General features: G+C 35.1%; 1 protein-coding gene across 2 annotated transcripts; it reads right to left on the bottom strand.

The window, feature by feature from the left end:
- Positions 1-1,133: 1,133 nt before the first annotated feature.
- ATP6V1G3 (ATPase H+ transporting V1 subunit G3) lies at positions 1,134-18,484 on the bottom strand. 2 transcript variants are annotated; one of them, XM_024231575.3, is made up of 5 exons: positions 18,403-18,484; positions 18,199-18,200; positions 14,504-14,519; positions 6,979-7,079; positions 1,134-1,487 (listed from the first exon to the last, which is right to left on the bottom strand). In XM_024231575.3, exons 1-5 carry the CDS (start codon positions 18,482-18,484, stop codon positions 1,314-1,316), a joined length of 375 nt encoding a protein of 124 aa, XP_024087343.1. In that variant the 3' UTR covers positions 1,134-1,313. The 2 variants fall into 2 exon arrangements, with proteins under 2 accessions (XP_024087343.1, XP_063576726.1); XM_063720656.1 differs by lacking the exons at positions 1,134-1,487; positions 18,199-18,200 and having other exon boundaries at positions 6,985-7,079; positions 14,504-14,549.
- Positions 18,485-18,530: the final 46 nt, after the last annotated feature.

The raw sequence follows: 18,530 nt of genomic DNA, 5'->3' as shown, positions 1-18,530 counted from the left end.
CCTGATGATCTGAGGTGGAACAATTTCATCCCAAAACTATCTTGCCCCGCTACCCCTCCATCCTTGGAAAAATTGTCTTCCACGAAACTGGTCCCTGGTGCTAAAAAGGTTGGGGACCACTGATCTAAAACAGTGATCAATTAAAACCATTTCAGTTTATGATTTTAATTCCAGTCTAAACAAAAGTTAATTATTGTTACCAAACTATACATATAATCAGAGATTCATATAATTGAAGATTATATGAATAGTTGGGTGACAATAATTAACTTTTGTTTAGACTGGAATTACAATTTGTCTGCATATATTACTGGAAAATCAAAGACTTTATAGCACCCATGCTTCTTACTAATGCAAATATAGGAGCTGTGCAGGTAAGCAGTTTGGTAAGAAGTGAAGGGTGTGAACGTTGAAGTCACATTGCCCAGTTCAAAGCTCAGTGCTGCCACTGTTATCCAAACAACTCCAGATAAGTTCCCTCGTCTTTGCTTCTTATTTTGTAAAACAAGAGCACTAATACTGCTTACACAGTGGGATTGAGATAATACATACATTGCACTAACAAAGTACTTAGTATTTAACAAGAGTTTAGCTCAGCTGTAACTAGGAGACTGGGCTAGTGGCACACTAACCTAGTTATCTCCCGGGAGTTCTTTGTATTTCTTTTTTTTTTTTTTCAAAGCTCCAAAATCTATGTTATTAGCTTATTTATCATTTACTTTTTTCTTTTAAAAATAACATCTGTTTAGTTGAGGTCAGACAGAATGATTATAAACCCCATCTATGTTTAAAAATGGCTATATAACCCATCATTCTTTGTCTCTGTCTCTCTGTTTTACTGGTTTCCTCATTGATTACTGAATTAAATAAAACCTTGACATGTTCATTTTTAGATCTGTTGAAGAGTCATAATTATATCTTGCTTAAAGATTATATTTTAGCAAACTACCTTTTAACACAATTAAGAGCACATTTTCTAAATCGATGAAAAGGAGAAGAAATAAAAAACCCATGCCCACTAAAAAGCTGTCATAACCATGTTTTTCTTTCAAGTGTTAAAAAACATGTTACTATTTTGCATTCTTGACTTACTCCAAGTTAAATGACAAGGTCATAATTATTACTAGAAAAGATATAGCAACAGTTGTATTTTGTTTTGTTTAATTCAGTGCTGATGTATGAGTTATGTCACATTTCCTGTAAATGTAAATTTAAGGTTCGCATTTCAAATATCTTAACATAAAAACATGAAGCCATAAGCAACCAGGTGGCACTCACACACCTTTTTTTTTCTTGAAAACTATGATGTACATTTAGTTGGTGGCTCTGTAGTTCACATGGATTTCTGGTTTCATGTCACAGACCATGCTCAAGAGCTGGTTCATCACACTTTCCATATACTTATTGTAGTGTCCATTAAGTTCTTGTATCTTCTCTAGTGTTTGTTCTTCTATTTCATCTGAGAGATTACTCTGAGAACCCATTATCTACCAAAAAAAACCAGACAGAATTCACATCATAATACAATTGTTTTACAAGTTAAATTTGTCCTAGCCCGTTTACTGATGATTGTCCTATGATGCACAATTACGTACTCCTTTTCTAGATTTTTTCAGAGAACCAACAAGATCATCAGTGCCATGAGTGGGAAGGATGAACTTTCATAAAATATTGAAACTGGTCACAGCAGATTACTTTCACTTTTAACCAGCCTCCACATGGTACAAATTGAATACACATTTATAAACATTAAACCATGCCCAGAAGTTCTTTTCCATCACACTTTTCATGTATTTATGACAATTTCCATTTAGTTCCCATATATTTCTTATTGTTTATTTTCTGAATTATAAGTCTGGAAAACAGAGTTGAAAGACACCATTAAACCCACTTTTGCTGGTTTTTAAAGAGTGAATAACTTGTTTTTCTATTTTTAAAATACATTATCTGAACTGTATCTTGTTTTTATGAGGAAGACAGTCACAATGTGCCCTGTAAGATACTTTTATATGCACAATTTTTTTTTTTTTTTTGAGACGGAGTCTCACTGTGTTGCCCAGGCTGGAGTGCAATAGCGTGGTCTTGGCTCACTGCAACCTCCGCCTCCCGGGTTCAACTGATTCTCCCACCTCAGCCTCACAAGTAGCTGGGACTACAGGCATGTGCCACGACACCCTGCTAATTTTTGTATTTTTAGTAGAGACCGGGTTTCACTATGTTGGCCAGGCTGGTCTCGAACTCCTGACCTGGTAATCTGCCTGCCTCAGCCTCCCAAAGTGCTGGGATTACAGGTGTGAGTCACAGCGCCTGGCTGCCGAAGTGTGTTTCTTTGGGTAATAGATATTACCTTGAACAATTTAGTGTAAGTTGTATTTCTTTAAAATTGAATGTGCTGTTCATTTAGTTACATCATAATTGTAGACACAGTTTAATATATATTTCTAATTGCTCTTTAGTTGGCAGTGATTCCCAGTATTTTCCATTATCTCCTCTTTCCTTGTAGCTTCTTTATCAAGGAATGATTTGACCAAAATATAATTTCACCAGAGGAGTTAACAATTTAAAGCAATTCTGAAGTGAAACACTTTGAAAGTTAGCCTTTACTAAAGCAAAAAAATCAACTCCTAATGTATCTCCTTTGTAAACTCAGTCTTTCCTAAACATGGCATTTTAAAGGCAAGAAGACTGTTTTATGTTTGTTTGCTTTTTCCTTCTGTGAGTGTTTAGGAAAAGTATGCATTTAATTTAATCCAAGATACTCCAGTAATGATTGACTTCTACTTCAGGGTTGTTAGACTATTCTAAATTCTAAAATCTGCATGATCTTTTGAGTCCTAGCCTTGAAATCAAATGCCACTGAGGTGCTTGGGTTCGAGTTCTTTTCTGTTTACAGTCCAGGCAATGGGGTTTTCTCAGTTCAAAGAAAATAATTTTGAAAAGTTACAGCTTCTAAGACATCAAATAACTTCTGCAGAATAACATTTTGATAAGTGAGTATACAAGAAGCAGAAACATATGGATTAAGTTTCCCTTGCTAAGAAGAAATTTTAAAATAGAAGAGAACTACTTATTGAAATGGCTCTACCAAGCTCAAAATTTTTCCTCTAAATTTAGTGTTTTAAGTGGGATTCTACCAAATTAAAAAAAATAATTCTCTAAATTCAGTGTCTTCTAGTGGTAAAAAATTAAAAACAAACTGTTATGAAACTATTACCTACTTTTCTTTGGAACAGTATTAAAAATAGTTGTCATTGGGTTGGTTTAGTGTAACTTGTGAATGACTCTGGAAAAGTTAATCTCAAGCTTAGGTTCTCTATTTTTTTAATAGGGATAATATCATCCATTTGATAAGATACTGTAAAATGCAAACCAGATTCATTGGTAAGTATGCAGAGCAGTTGTGTCTAACAAAAGTGTAGTATGAGCCACAAAGGCAACTCATATATATATAATTATAAGTTTTCTAGAAGCCACATCAAAAGTGTAAAAAAAAGTAGGTGCAGTTATTTTAGTGATATATTATATTTAGTCTAATAATATTCATATTTTAACATACAATCAATATAAAATTATTACATTCTTTTATTTCATACTAAGTCTTTGGAATCTGGTATGTATTTTACACTTATAGCACATCTTGATTGGGACTAGCTACACTTCAAGTGCTTAGTAGCCACATGTGAAGTGGTCACCATTTTGGACAGTGCAGCAATAAATGGCAGCTGTTAATATTAGTTGAATTCTTAATATGGCTTTTCAAGACAACATAATCATTTTCCAGAGAGACTTATAAAGATGACTCTTAGCACGGAAGTTTAACTCTGAACAAGAAATCAGTACATGTTAGTGATTATTACTATAATTTTCACTGATTGTTTTACTTGTACTTTTCAAATTTTTCCAATATGTTCTGTATTTTCAGATACATTGTAATACCCTTCTAATACCCCACAATCATGTCTCACCCTGCATAATTAAACAAAATATTATTTCTGAGTTTATTTGATGCCCAGTGATTTGAGTTTCTGCAGTGTTTCCTATGCAGTACTATGACAATGACTAGTCATACACTATTTTAAATGGTTTTCCTAGGGAAGAATTCCATATCTTGATATCTGCAGACACAGTATTGATTTAACCCATGTAGGAGTTTCAGTGAATGAATGTAGTGGCACAAAGGCAATAATCATGTGCCTTGATGTATTATAAGTGCCTTTAACACTGTCTGGCACTTAGTAGATGCTCAATACACATTTGTATTGAGTAGAATGATCAGATCTCTTGATATTACAGAGAACTCATTACTGTGTTCTGTTGCTCACATTGATGGAAGCCTGTTACCTGAATGTTTGGGAGAATGTATAAGTTAGTAATTGCTAATTCTGTAACATGTCATGATACATTTGGTCTAAGGGTGACATGTGAGGAACTCTCCATGTTAATTTTCAAAATGTCAGTGTTGAAACTGATGTATAGCTTTACAGCATAATGACTGATGGTGATGGAAGATCTTTAAACATTCAGTATGTTTCCTTACAAGTTGTTTAAATGTTCCAGTTTAAGGTAAAGCAGAGCTTCAGGTCCCATCACCGCAAGAAAAACAGTTTTATGCTGTCAATTTGTGATTGCCTCCAGCAAACAAAATGCTCTTGGGATATAAATTCAGGAAGAAAGACTAAAGATATAAAGGTCTTCAATATGCCCAAGGCAACCATTTTCAGGTTTTCTACTTAGATTCATGATCTAGCTGACTTTTACTTGTATTAACAACATATTTAATTTTTCTACTGTAGTCTAGATTTCTTTTTAGCAATGTAATATTTTCTTTAGATAGGGTAGCAGTAAGGAAGGGATAAATAGATTTTTGATGAAGCAATATTTGCTAACGTACAGCCCACATTGGGATACCTGTTTCCGTTGATAAGTCAGGGGACTTGAAAAATCACATATATTAACAAGAGCTAAAAAGCAACAAAAAGTAACATCAAGATACAACACCCACAGCAGACAGGAGGCTGGTTTCTTGGGTTTCCTCCCAGACCTCCTAATTGCCCTGGGTTAATGAGGATAAGATTTAAGTGGAATAGCAATATGCCTGACATATGGAGGTCATGCCAAGGAAAGAAGATCTGTGCTAATGGTTTTACAAAATGCTTGAAGTAGCCGAGGCTTAAATATGCTGACCTTTCTATGTGAGCTTTTGATCAAATAACTGTAAAATTGGCTTGGAGCGCTAATTATGAGAGCGATGAGGAGTTTTAATTATTTAATTATTAATCAAAGCAGAAAACAAATAACCTGAACAAGATATATATATCTGATAAGATTCTTCTGGAGAAATGATATTTGAGGAGATTTAACACAAGCGCTTTCTGAAATTGTGATTAGTTTTGTTATTACTTAAAAAATGGAAATAATTATATCAGAAATATCCTGTGTAAGATAATCAAAGCTGAATAATGTTAAAGATGATTGTTTTCTCAGGTCCTAATAGATCATGGTTATGACAGGATTCAATAAGAAAGAAAATCAAAGAAAAAATGTTATTCATTCTTTCAACAAATATTTATTGCATGTCTACTGTGTGGCAGGCACTGTTCCAATGTCTAGGAAAACAGAAAACAAAACAAAAAAAATGATTCTTTTGGTGTTTAAAGTCCCAGAAGGAAAGATAGGCAATATGCAAAAAACAATATAAAAATATATCAGATAATGCTAAGTGCTATGAGGAAAAAGAATGGACTACAATAGGTATGGATTTATGACAGACACAATTTTAGATAACGTGATCAGGAAGAGGTGCTAACAATTGAATAGAGATCAAAGAAAGATGAATATATCTAAAGAAAAGAATTGTAGGGCGTGAGAATGGTACATATGAAGGCCCTGTGGTAGGGGCATGTTCTAGCTGTTTGAGGAAGAGCAAAAGACCAATATGGCTAGAACAGAACTAATAGAGACTAGGGTGGTAGAAAATGTGGTGAGAGAGATAGCCAAAGGCCAATCATGGAGTGTTGTATGAACTTAGGACTTTAGGATTTCTTATTTTCAAACATTGATAAAAATTTTTATGTTTGCTGAGTGGTCCATTTAATTCTAGAAAGGACCTTTTTTATTTGATGAAAAAAGTTTTGTTATTATGTGGTCCAATTTATCTGATCCTACATGAACTCCTTATCCATTACCATTAAAATAGAAGTTGTAAATAAAGATTTCCAAATTGCTAATAATTTATTGGCAGTGTCAGGCTTCTGCACAGAGCTTTATTTTTATTTTTATTGAGGCCAAAATAAAATATCACATAAAATTTAGTTATAATACATGGAGTTAAGCACTTTCTTTTAGCCCGTGTTGCAACATGGAAAGGAGGGTGTCCGCTCCAAAGGTTTCATGCATTTATAATTTACAGTAAACTGCAGATATTTAAAAATGTGCCAATGTAGGAAAAAGCATTTCTTTATCTCTAAATGAAAGATTTATTGAATGAGTCAGCCAGTTGAAAAGGAAATCATCAGGAAATACCAGAAGGTTTTTCAGCGATTTGCAACAATATCTACTTTGGTCATTTGTAAATCTTGGAAATATTAGTTATTTATGTAACTAACCATATATATTTATATAAAAACATGTTCTCTAAAGTTTTTTCTTACTAAAACATGTAGTCAATAATCAGTGGTAGGAATGAGACTTTAAGCAATCCCTTCAGCTTGTATATTTGTGAATATGATTTTTAATATATACTATATATTACATAATAACTACTGATGGACCCTTTATGTGAGAAATTAAAAATGCCTTGAAAGTGAAAATGTAAAATCAGTAATTATTATGTTTAAGATTTAGCTTGATGTTCAGCTTGATTGAACTACATCTGCTCAATTGCAGCATTTTTTTTCTGTCAATATCCTATATTAAACCTTATGAATATGAAGGTCTTATCTATTCTGCATAAGAAACAGTGCTGACTTTCTTACTCACCTTAGATTGTTTTAGTCGAAACTGTTTATCTCTCTGCATTCTGTACTGGTCAATTTCTACCATTGCTTCCTCCTTGGCTTGCTTCAATCGCTTTCCTTTTCCTGAAAATTAACAAATATATATATATATGAATAAAATTATATATATCAATATATAAATATGTATTATATATATCTCGACAAGGATACATATATTAACAACTGTACATATTTGTTACACACATATGCATATGGAGCTGCAAACTTAGTTTTTTTAAAATAGATACATTCTTCATTATTTTTTGATGATTTTTTCTAGAATGGCAAACTTTGCTAAAAAACAATAGATATTGAAAATTTTATTATTTTTTATTGGATTCTTTAGGACACGTAAATGACAACTTTTTTTCACACTTACATGTTTAAATAAAATATCTGCCCATTTACTCACAGTAGTAATGCCAGAGAACAGATTTTAGCTGTCACTTACTCAAAAAGACATTATTTGGTCAGATTTTCGGTCTTGATTTGCTGCCAGAATCCTTCAGTCCACACCAACTGGATCCTATTTAACACTGGCAGATCTCCAAAATCACTACAAACATGCAACTCAGACTCTATCAAACTAACTTACAATTTTTAAAAACGTTTTATTGGCATTTTTCCTTACCATTTGTTGACTCTACAATGTCTGATTAAGCCTCAATACATCAAAGCAATTTTTTTTTTGTAACTTTCTCTGAGGGGAACTTGCTTGAAAGTGGCTATAAAACCAATTGTTTTTAATGATTAGGAGATTTAGTTAAGTAGCCTTTTTTCTTTTATTAAGAGCAAAGGTGTAAGCCTTAAGCTAGCAGACAACATAAATGAAAGTTTTAGACGAATACAATGCTGTGGTAATCATTAGCTGAGCACATGACATTTTTTGACAACCAGAGTAAGTTTGGGGGGGGTTACAGACAAATATTAATTGGTGCTTTGCTCTCTCTACCCACCACCTTGGGGCTTAGCTACTAATGCTTCATGATCATTAAAACTTTAAAGAAATTCTGAACTAAATTAAAATTATTTTTTTCTATGAATCTATTGTCTTTCGATTTCAGTAAAATGCCTCCATTCTTTTACCCATTTTATAGTTTTTTTCCTCTGATAATGTTTCTTAAGTATTGTTTACAATTTATGTCAACCATTTGTTATATTGTAAAGACTTTGAACTAAAGAATAATGTGTTCTCAGGTAGTATGAAAGAAAATCTTAGTGTAAACTTTTGTCTGTCTGCCATTTACCTATGCATGTATCTACCTTTGCAGCATTTGCACAGAGATTGTTTCTCAATTTCTTTCCCTTCTAAGTATGAGTTGCTTCACTAGTCACTGTATGTATATGGGATAAAAATAGAGTCATTGGGTTACATATTGAAATGTGTCTCTTTTAATGTCTACCACCCTTGAATGGAACTGGAAAGTCCTCATTCAGAACAGATATTTAGCTCTGCCTACACTTTCTTTAAAATCCGAGATCTGCTGAAAACTACTGCTCTTCTGTTGCTTGAGGCTTAATGCAACATTAATGACAATGCTTATCTTTATCTTAGTTAATGCTCATTACCATTTTGTATATACTGATTCCTTCATTCTCTATAGTTGTAACCATTTTGTGACAACTACACATATATTATTCACAGAGATTCTCTGTGAACAGAATAAATCGATGATACGTTGGTAGGAAAAACTATTCCTTGATCTCCAGCCCACTTTCTTGTATCTGTTTGTCATTTACATCAGAACAAAAATATAGAATGTTAATGTATTGATTTTTTTTTTAGTAATAATGGGTTGTAGGATACATAATTATTTTACAAAATAAATCACATGCCTCACTACTCTCCATCTTAATTGCATAATATCTAAAAATAGTGGTTTTAAAGTTATGCCTCTCTAGCACATTAAAAAAAAATCGTAGGAAAGGGTCTGTGTGCCCCACCCTTGAGCGGAATTCAGCACTCCACTAAGAGGCTGTATATTAGCTCCATCACACGGTGACAGGCTCAGAGCGTGTCTGTGATTCCCTTGTCATGGCACCAGTCACCTGCTGGTTCTCATTCAATTAAATGGGAGAGCCACAGGGAAATCGTTGCTGGCACAGCAATTTTCTGGATAGACTCAGCAGCTGCTGCTGTGTGAGAGCCTGCATATGCTCCACCTGATTTAATCCAGTGGAAAAAACCGGAGCCTAAAGCCTACTGTTCTGTTAGAGGTGAAACAAAATGCACGCGTCAAGTCCACTCATATTAACCTCTAACTTGCTTCTCTCTCTGTGTAAGAATTTCGCAATTCTAAAATTATACTTATTTCTTCGTATGCATTAAAAACATGGCTGCTGTGACCAAAAGTGGGGAGAAAAGACATTTGGACTGATTTTCAGGTGGTTTGTGGGAAAAGGATTAAGAAAATCAATTTTGGGCAGGTAAAAACTGAACTCTGTGTAGGAGACAAAGGGTAATGCTTGAAGATGGACTCTTCTTGGCCTTCTCATTAGGACAGGCCGGGTGAACTAACTGTCCCCAGATGTGATAAGTTCTTGAGGTACAGAGAAACCTAATTCTGTTGGATTGCTAAATTTGTTCTAGGCTGTTTTCCCAATGGAGAAGATAGTATTTCATTTATCATCTAAGGCAATCAGAATCATGCACTAGGCATCACTGCAATAAAACATTAGAAGCTTAGTAACTTTGAGCAGGTTACTGAGTTTTCTCATCTATAAGACAGAGTTAATAATCTACTATAAAAAGTTATTGGAGGGATTAAAAAAATGTATATAAAATGCTTGACAAAAGTAGTTATTTAATTATTTTAAATCATTATTAGGAAAACAGGTCCAATTCCGAGGGGCCTTTTGCTAAAAAAGAAGGCAAGGAGAAAAAAAAAAAAAGGCAAGGACTAAAGCATGAGTTTGAGGAGAAGTCCTCAGGCTGTCACTAGAGAAGCCTCTGTAAGCTTTCCCGAGGATATTTAATTGGGGGTATGCAGAGGACAGCTGGGCAGACAAAATTGGGATGCAAGAGGAAGATCTGAAATGAAGACAGAGATTTGCATATTAGTCATTGGGGCCCGTATATATGCTAGTTACAGCAATGGGATTTAGACAGAAATCAAGGGAGAGTATACAGAATGAGGAGAAAAGAAGGCTAAGGCCTCAACTTGGGGGAATATTAACACTCAGCCTTCAAGAAAAGGAGGAGGAAGCTTGGAAGGAGCCAGCAGTAGTCAGAGAAGTAGGAGAAACCAAAAGACAGAAGAGAACATTCCAAGAAGGATATGGCCAGCAGTATCAAAAGACACAGAGAACTGAAATAAGAGATATTTAATCAACATTACTAGATGTCTATTCTGCGCCACATACTATTGTAGATCTATGGATATAGCAGTGAAAGCCACAAACTTTTTGTTTCATGGAGTTTGTGTTCTGAATGTAGTTGGGGAGATAAAAATAGAAAATGGACAATAAGTATATAATATGACAGGGATGATGATGAAGAAGAAAGGAGAATAAGGGGTAGAGAAAAATGGTGGATTCTACTTTAGACAGATCAGGCCTCTCAGATGAAATAATATGTGAACAGAGGCCTAAAGGAATAAGGCAACTAGTCATGCAGCTATCTGAAGGGGAAGAGTCTTCCAGGCAGAGGGAATAGCAAGTGCAGAGGCCCTGAGGTGGGAGGATATTTGCCATGCTGAAGGAAGAGCAAAAACACCATCATGGCTGGAGCAAAGAGAACAGGACATTCAATCATGAATGTTACGAGATGGTATTAGAAAGATAGTAGCAGGACCAGGTCATATTGATCTCACAGGGTACGGTAAGAATTTTGGTCTTTGGAATACTAAATTCATGAAGGGTTCTTAGCCAAGGCATGACATAATACTACTTGTGATTTAAAAGGATTTCTTGGCCAGGCACAGTGGCTCATGCCTGTAATTGCAGCACTTTGGGAGGCCGAGGCAGGTGGATCATGAGGTAAGGGATCGAGACTATCCTGGCCAACACGGTGAAACCTGGTCTCTACTAAAAATACAAAAATTAGATGGGCATGGTGGTGCGTGCCTGTAGTTCCAACTACTTGGGAGGCTGAGGCAGGAGAATCTCTTGAACCCAGGAGGCAGAGGCTCAGTGAGCCGAGATCATGCCATTGTATTGGCTGGTGTGGTGAAAATAGAAAATACACTATAGGGGTAAAGGAGAATCAAGAAGATCAGTTTGAAATTTCTTGCAATTTTTCAGGCAAACGTTAATAATTGCTAGAAATGGTAAAGTAGTAGTGGAGTTTGCAAGAAGAGGGGAGATATATTTTGGAGGTGGAGTTGATACATGAGCATCAGAGACAGATATGAGTCAATGATGGCACCAACATTTTATTTTGGGGTTGGAGTCAATACTGCAATTTCGTTGATATGCGTATTCAACATCCAATAGTGATGCTCAGACAGCTGATGTTTATATGAACTTAGAGATCAGGGATGCAATGAGTGCTGGGAATATCAAGTTTGAGAGTCATCAACTTGAAGCTGGTCTGTAAAGCCATGAGATTAGATGAGAGAACCTCAGAAGTATCTGCTGATACATAAGAGAATAGGTCCAAACTGGGGTCCCGACTTTAAAGATTGGGAAGACAACAGGAAGCCAACCATGAGAGTAGTGTTCCAAAGTCAAATGAAGAAAGAGTTTCAAAGATGAAAGAGGGATCTAATTATGAATGAGATATTGAATTAACATTGGATTTAGCAAGACTGGTGATCTTGGCAAGAGAAACTATTGGTGGAGTTATAGGAAGAAATGTTCAATAGAAAATGGAATGAAACATTTTAGACACAGGGAACATAGGCAAATTCTCTGAGAAGTTTTAACCAACAAAGAGGAACAAAGAAAATAAAATAAGGGCTCAAGGTGGTCAAGTGGATTTGACAGTTAGAGGGTTTAATTGCGCCCCCCGAAAAGATATGTTGGAGTCCTAACTCCTGGTACCTCTGAATGTGACCTTACTTGGAAATAGGGTCTTTGCAGATGTAATCAGGTTAAAATGAGGTATAAGGGATTAAGATAGGTCCTAAATCCAACAACTGGTTCTCTTATAAGGGAAATTTGAATACAGAGGCATAGAGTCAGAGCAGACATACAGGCAGGAAGGCCATGTATTGATGGAGGTATACATTAAAACGATGCAGCTGCAAGACAAGGAGTGCCAAGGATGGCTGGCTACCACCAGTGACCAGGAAGGAGGCATGGGTGTTTCTCCCTCGGTGCCTCCAGAAGGATCCAACCCTGCTGGCACCTTCTGTTTGGACTTGTGGCCTCCAGAATGGTGAGATAATCAATTTCTGTTTAAAGCCACTTAGTATATGGTAATTTGTTACAGCATCTCTAGGAAACAAATGCAGAGAATCAGCAAGGAGCATAGAGAAAACAATGCTAATTGAGCATTGGAGGCAAAGCCAGATACCCTAGTGTGGTGAAAATAGTAGGTATTGAAATGAATGTGCCACCTGACAAAAATATGCATAAACAGTTCAGAAGCCATTTTTATTTGCTGTATAAACAAAGGGTACTTTGGTAATGTTTGAAGATTTCTGTTAGTAATAACAATTTTTGATCTATTCTACCCTCAGAAAACAAAGCAAAACCAAACCAAACAAAACTTCTTGGCTTTGGGGAGTTGTCAATATTATGATAAAACCAACCTGATTCAAAGAATGCTATTATTTTTCGCAGCGACTACAAACATTGGGAAAGAAATGTCACCAGAAAAACAAAGAGGCAACCTCTCCTTTGGTGACTGTCGCTGCTAAAGCTTCTCGTACACTAAATTTATTTCCTGTCAGATCTCCACTTCCTGAATGTTTTCTTTTGCTTTTCTTCTACTTGTATTTTCCTTATTAAAAATACAATAAATAGTTTTGTGTAGCTCCTGGACTGACTATAACCAAATGCTATTAATAGATGAAAATGCTCTGTGGTTATTATTTTAATATTACCCACTTGAAGAAATGAAAGCCCAATACACTTACAAATACCCTGTTAGTCTGTGGACTATAAAGGAAGAAGAAGTATTTACAGGCCTACAAAACATGCAAGATAGGGCCATGAAATTCTTACACAACAACTTTTATTTTATTAGTTTATTAAAAGTCTTGTCTTTATGAACAAAAACATTCCACTTGCATAGTGAAGAATTTATTAAACCGAGGTGCTTGTTTAAATAATTCAGAATATATGCATATTTGGAAGCAAATAGGAAATTTGCTGATTTAAAAAAATTATTGATGGTTGGCATCCTATAGACCCACAAAAATAAATCTGAATTACAGTATTATCTGATGTATTATCTAGAATGCAGAAATATTTTCTTAAGTATTTATTTTGCCTCATAGTGGACCATGCTTAAGAAATTTCCAGGACTTTTTTGCTGTTTTTGCAACAAAATTCTTTTTATTGGATATTAAAATAATATTAATAGCTAAAATTTCTTGAGTACCTTCTATATGCCAAGTGGTGTTTTAAGTCTTTTATAAGAGTTAACTCAGTTAATCATGACAACTCCATGAGGTAGGTACTGTTAATATCTCCATTTTGAGGCTGAGGAAACAGGCACAGCAAGGTTAAGAGGTAACCCACCCAAGGTCACACAGCTAATAAGAAGCAGAAGTTAGATTGGCACCCAGGCAGAGCAGCTGTAGGGGGTGAGCACTGACCATACTATTTTGGGAGAAAGCTAGAGGAGTGTGTTCTTCACTTGTATTACAATTGTCTATAGCTCTTAGACATTTTTAATATAGCTACTTGTTCCATTTTTCTCACCTCCAGATTAGAAAATTTACATTTTTTTGCTATTTCTTTCAATCTATATCCTGTAATGCAGTTTGTAATTTTTAGTTAAGCATAAATGCTACTTTCTGCAGCTTCCAAAGTAAATAAATTGAGTGTTTATTTCTAGGAGATATACCATGTATGTTCAGAAATGATTTGGGAATATGAGTTCTTTATGTGATGTTGAATTGCATGTATTTGAGTATTTCAGAACAATGTTAATGCAGAGCTATAGGGTTTTAAAAGTTTGCAATGGGTGTAAGTGAAGTAAATACTTCTCTTAAAAAGGGTCATGACTAAAAGTAAAAATGCAACATATTTCAGAGAAACAAGTCTCTGTTCCTCCTGTTAATAATGGTACTTTGAATATCTAATCTAATTCTGATTGAAGTTTCAGTTCAATACCCCAAACCTGGAGCTCCAGGGCAGATCTCTGATGTTTAGGTAACTTGTCTTGGACCAACACACCCACTTTTATGTTTTGATTAATGAACAATTTATTAAGTAAAGAGCATTGAATCTAGGTAAGATAATTTAAAGTAGTGCAAACTACTGTGATTTCATCTAAATTCAACCAAAATAGTAAGGCAGTTTTGCACATAAAAATGAGTGAGAGCTTTAACTAATAAATATAACCTGTAATCAGTGAATACAGGAAAGTATCTGAACATTTCTCGTCATCTTACCAGAAGCAGTCCCAGTCTTTTCGTTTTAGGAAAAGTAGATGCAGAAATTACAGCAGGGGTAAAAACAAATGGAATGAGATCATTCTAGTCTATTTCATTCTTCTATCATTATTACTTATAGTAACATACAAAAATACATGACATATATTAAAAATAAAAATAACTCTAGTGTGTATTTTGCTTTACTATCTTACACATATTTTTCTGATTCTTACAACCTCTTGGTCATATGTGTGTGCGCGTGCGTGTATTATAACTTCTATTTTTATTTACAGAAAGAAAGTCTGAAACTTGGAGATATTAAATGATATTAAGAATCATAGGTTTTCAACTCAAGCCAATGCTTTTTATACTCTACTACTTCCCAGTCTGACTTCCGAAGCCTGTCCACACTCCTGCCCATGTCCCTGTCAGATTTCATCTCTCTCAGTAGCTGGTGGATGTCTTGAGAGCAGAGACTTGCATGTTCAATTTCCATAGACCTCATGGCCTTCTGGAGAGTTCCTGATACATCAGGTTCATAATCCCTTATCTGTATCCCTGAAGGCAAAACACTTAGATCATATACTGTATTATGTAACAACTGCACCAGGATCTGAGGCTGTTCTCCTTAATGGAATATATTAATATTTTTGCAGCATAATATAAAAATAACCATAATAATCTTGTATTTTCCTGAAATGATTAACATGTGAATTGCTGTTTTCTTTCTCTTTCCCTCTTTCTCGCCCTTCCTTCTTCCTCTCTTTCTTTTTCTTAAAAATAATACACTCAAGAGTCTTGTTCTAGCACTCTATGCCCAAGTTTCTGAGAGTCTTGCAAATAAATGGATTTAAGAAAGAGAAAATCACCATAGACCTTCTACAATGGTGTTCACTATTGTGACTTCTTGGTCCTCATTCTGAATATCTTTCTGCCTTAAATGTCAGAATTTCAAATGAATCTTTGTATGAAAAAATAAAGCAAAAGTATATGGGTTTACTAAAATGATAACTACCTTTACCTCTTCTGTCATCATGCCTCCTTTCCCTTTTTAAAATAGTCATTTGTGCATTTATCTCACTGGGAAGTTCTTTAAGGAAGAACTAGGTCTTATTCATCAGTGTAAACATCAAAGTGGCCTGGAATTAGTAGATACCCAATAAACACTTATTGAATTAAATAAAGAAATGAAACAAAAACCACTGAAACATTAGGGAAGTTATAACATACTAGCATATAAGGTAATATTTCTATTTTGCCATAGATCGCTTATGTGAGTAAGCTGTTGTAACTATAAACTGTAATACCTGCTGATAGCTTTAAGAAAACAGTTTCTATCCAGCTAAAACTGACCTCAAAGCCTGTGGCTTCTGAGGCAAAGAGGACAGGCTGACATTCTCCATAAAACTGAGTGCAGAGGTTAGTTGTTGAAAGTCAAAATATTTTCCAGAATGTCTTTAAAGCCTGGGTATTTATTATTACTGGGTGAATATCCCCTTGAATATTCATGAACAAAGACATGGTAGATTAAGAAAAAAGTATGCAGGTATTTTAAGTTACTGGCAAATGAAATGAACATTTTTGTATAGAAATAAGACAATATGTACTTTTCAATACTGAATTCTTAGGAAAGATTGCCCAAGGACAGCATATTCACTAGAGAAAAGGGAAAGAAATTCGGCTTTTATCTTTATTCTGAAATTTGAAGCCAGGTTGCCCTTAGCGGCTCCCACCCCAAAACAACTTGCATGTATAGCAATTCTTTTATTCTTTAATGACTCGAAAAAAGGAGAAATAGTTGGTAAAAATTATATGAGTCATACAATAATATTGATTAATCTATACTCAATATTTCATTTTGTATCCTCCATAATGAGAAAGCAAAGGCAATATAACTATCACATCTTTAAATTATCTGGTCTTCTGTTCTGAAAATTTTACATATTGTTAAAGAAGTTTTTTAAAAGGCCTGGCACGGTAGCTCACTCCTGTAATTGCAGTAATTTGGGAGGCAGAGGCAGGTGGATCTCTTGAGCTCAGGAGTTTGAGACCAGCTGAAAAACATGGCAAAACCCCCGTCTCTACAAAAATACAAAAATTGGCCAGGTGTGGTGGTGTGTGTCTGTGGTCCCAGCTACTCTAGAGGCTGAGGTATGGCTTGAGCCTGAGAGATGGAGGTTTCAAGAAGCCCAGATCATCTGCATTCCAGCCTGGGAACAGAAACAGACCCTGTCTCAAAAAAAAAAAAAAGAAAAGAAAAGAAAAGAAAAGAAAAGAAATTTTTAAAAAGGGAAAATTCTCTATGCCGCTTCAACCACAGGTCCTAAACTGCTTTGTTTTCTATAAAATTACTCTACATTCATATCATCTTGCAACCATTTCCACACTTTGTTGTAGAAAAAGAAATTGAGAAATAGGTAAAGTTCGCCTTCACTATTTTTCTTCTTCCTTTCCTCTTCTATCATCTCCACCTGGAGTCATTCCTTTTATGTTGTTGATGCCCACATTGCTGAGTGTTCAGGAAATCTATTTATCTTAAGAAAAGGAAATGATTTTACCTGTGGTTGAAAACTTTAGTGTACCTGCCTTATTTCTGATTTACTTTCTTATGTTGTAATATACTCCTTCATTTCATGCATTACATTTAAATAATTCAGTACCTACTCCAATCCCATCACTACATTCGTCCAAAGAGTTACATAAGTAACATTTTGAAAATATGGCCCCTGTTTTGCCAGGCTGAATCTAATTGCAGAGGCAGGACACACAAGGAGAGTGAATGACACTACAAATTACTGTAGATTGAATAATGAGGTGATATGAAATGGGATAGTGAAAAAAATGTCTTGGCCTTGGGAACCTGAATTCCAGTTGTAGATCTGAGACACATTAATTTTTTATTATGCAAATTGTGTAAATTTTGTAAATCACAGTGGTTAAGATCTGGGCTTGGAAATTACAGCTCATCTAAATCTTGTCTCTACCATTTACCCTCTGTGTGACCTTAGACAAGTTGTATAATTTCTCTAAGCATCACTTTTGCTTTTTCAGTAAAGGTTGTGAGGAATAAAGATAAGCAATGAGCATGGTGCCTGGCACAATATTTTCTATTTTTAAAATATAACCTTGAACAAATCAGTGACTCCAATTCTGCATACATTGGAAATAATATTAATATCCTATTCATTTGGCTGTTGTGAGTATCAAAGAGAATAGGAAAGGGGTTGAAGTTCATTGAGGACATTCTATATTTAAGTACATGAATGCATGACCAAATGAAAAGAGAGCTGAGTACAGTGGCAAGTGCCTGTAGTCCCAGCTACTTGGCAGGCTGAGGCAGCAGGATCTCTTGAGTCCAGGAGTTGGAGTCCAGCCAGGGCAACATAGTGAGACCCTCATCTCTTAAAAAATAAATTAATAAAAATAAAAATAAAAAGAGAGGTAGAAAATGAGAATAAAATGAAAATATTTTAAAATATTCGATATTAAAAAGCTACCAAGAAAGGGATGAGAATGAGCCATTATTATTCTGATTTTATGGAAATTAAAACTGATGCTTATAAAAAATAAGTAATTTGCTCAGGTTTACTTACTAATAAGTAGATTCAATCCAGAGGTTTTCTACCCCCTAACAATGTTGAGAAAACTGAGGCATGGCATAGCCAAGGCTTAAGCCCACATCTCTATAATCTTAATGTCCATGAACACATGACCTCTCAAAAGGATCTGAATGAGGAAACTTCATCCCTACTCTAGAAATAGGGAACATATGGCTGGGTAATTTTAACGAACGCATGAATGTCTCACAGGGAGTACAGTAAACCAAAGTTTGAAACAAGGTCTGCCTAATCCAAAAGTCTATGCTTATCCCTGCATTCCATTTATTTCGTGACAAACCCCTCACAGGTGAGACTTACTCTTCTTGGCTTCCTCTAGCTTGTCCTTGGCCCGTTTTTCTGCCTGAAGAAGCTGGTGGATCCCCTGAGACTGGCTCGTCATGGTAGTCTGCTCCAAGCAAGTGGCTTCTGTGAAATCTGGGAAGTAA

The sequence above is a fragment of the Pongo abelii genome, chromosome 1 (genome assembly GCF_028885655.2).
Source record: "Pongo abelii isolate AG06213 chromosome 1, NHGRI_mPonAbe1-v2.0_pri, whole genome shotgun sequence".
Classification (NCBI taxonomy): Eukaryota; Metazoa; Chordata; class Mammalia; order Primates; family Hominidae; genus Pongo; species Pongo abelii.
This window is presented reverse-complemented; position numbering and strand designations above follow the sequence as displayed.

Excerpts from the sequence above, each read along its gene's own strand:
- ATP6V1G3 (XM_024231575.3), bottom strand. The coding sequence starts at position 18,484 with ATGACGAGCCAGTCTCAGGGGATCCACCAGCTTCTTCAGGCAGAAAAA. Across the intron at positions 1,488-6,978 it reads TTCGACTAAAACAATCTAAG|ATAATGGGTTCTCAGAGTAA; the intron begins GTGAGTAAGAAA and ends TTTTTTTGGTAG.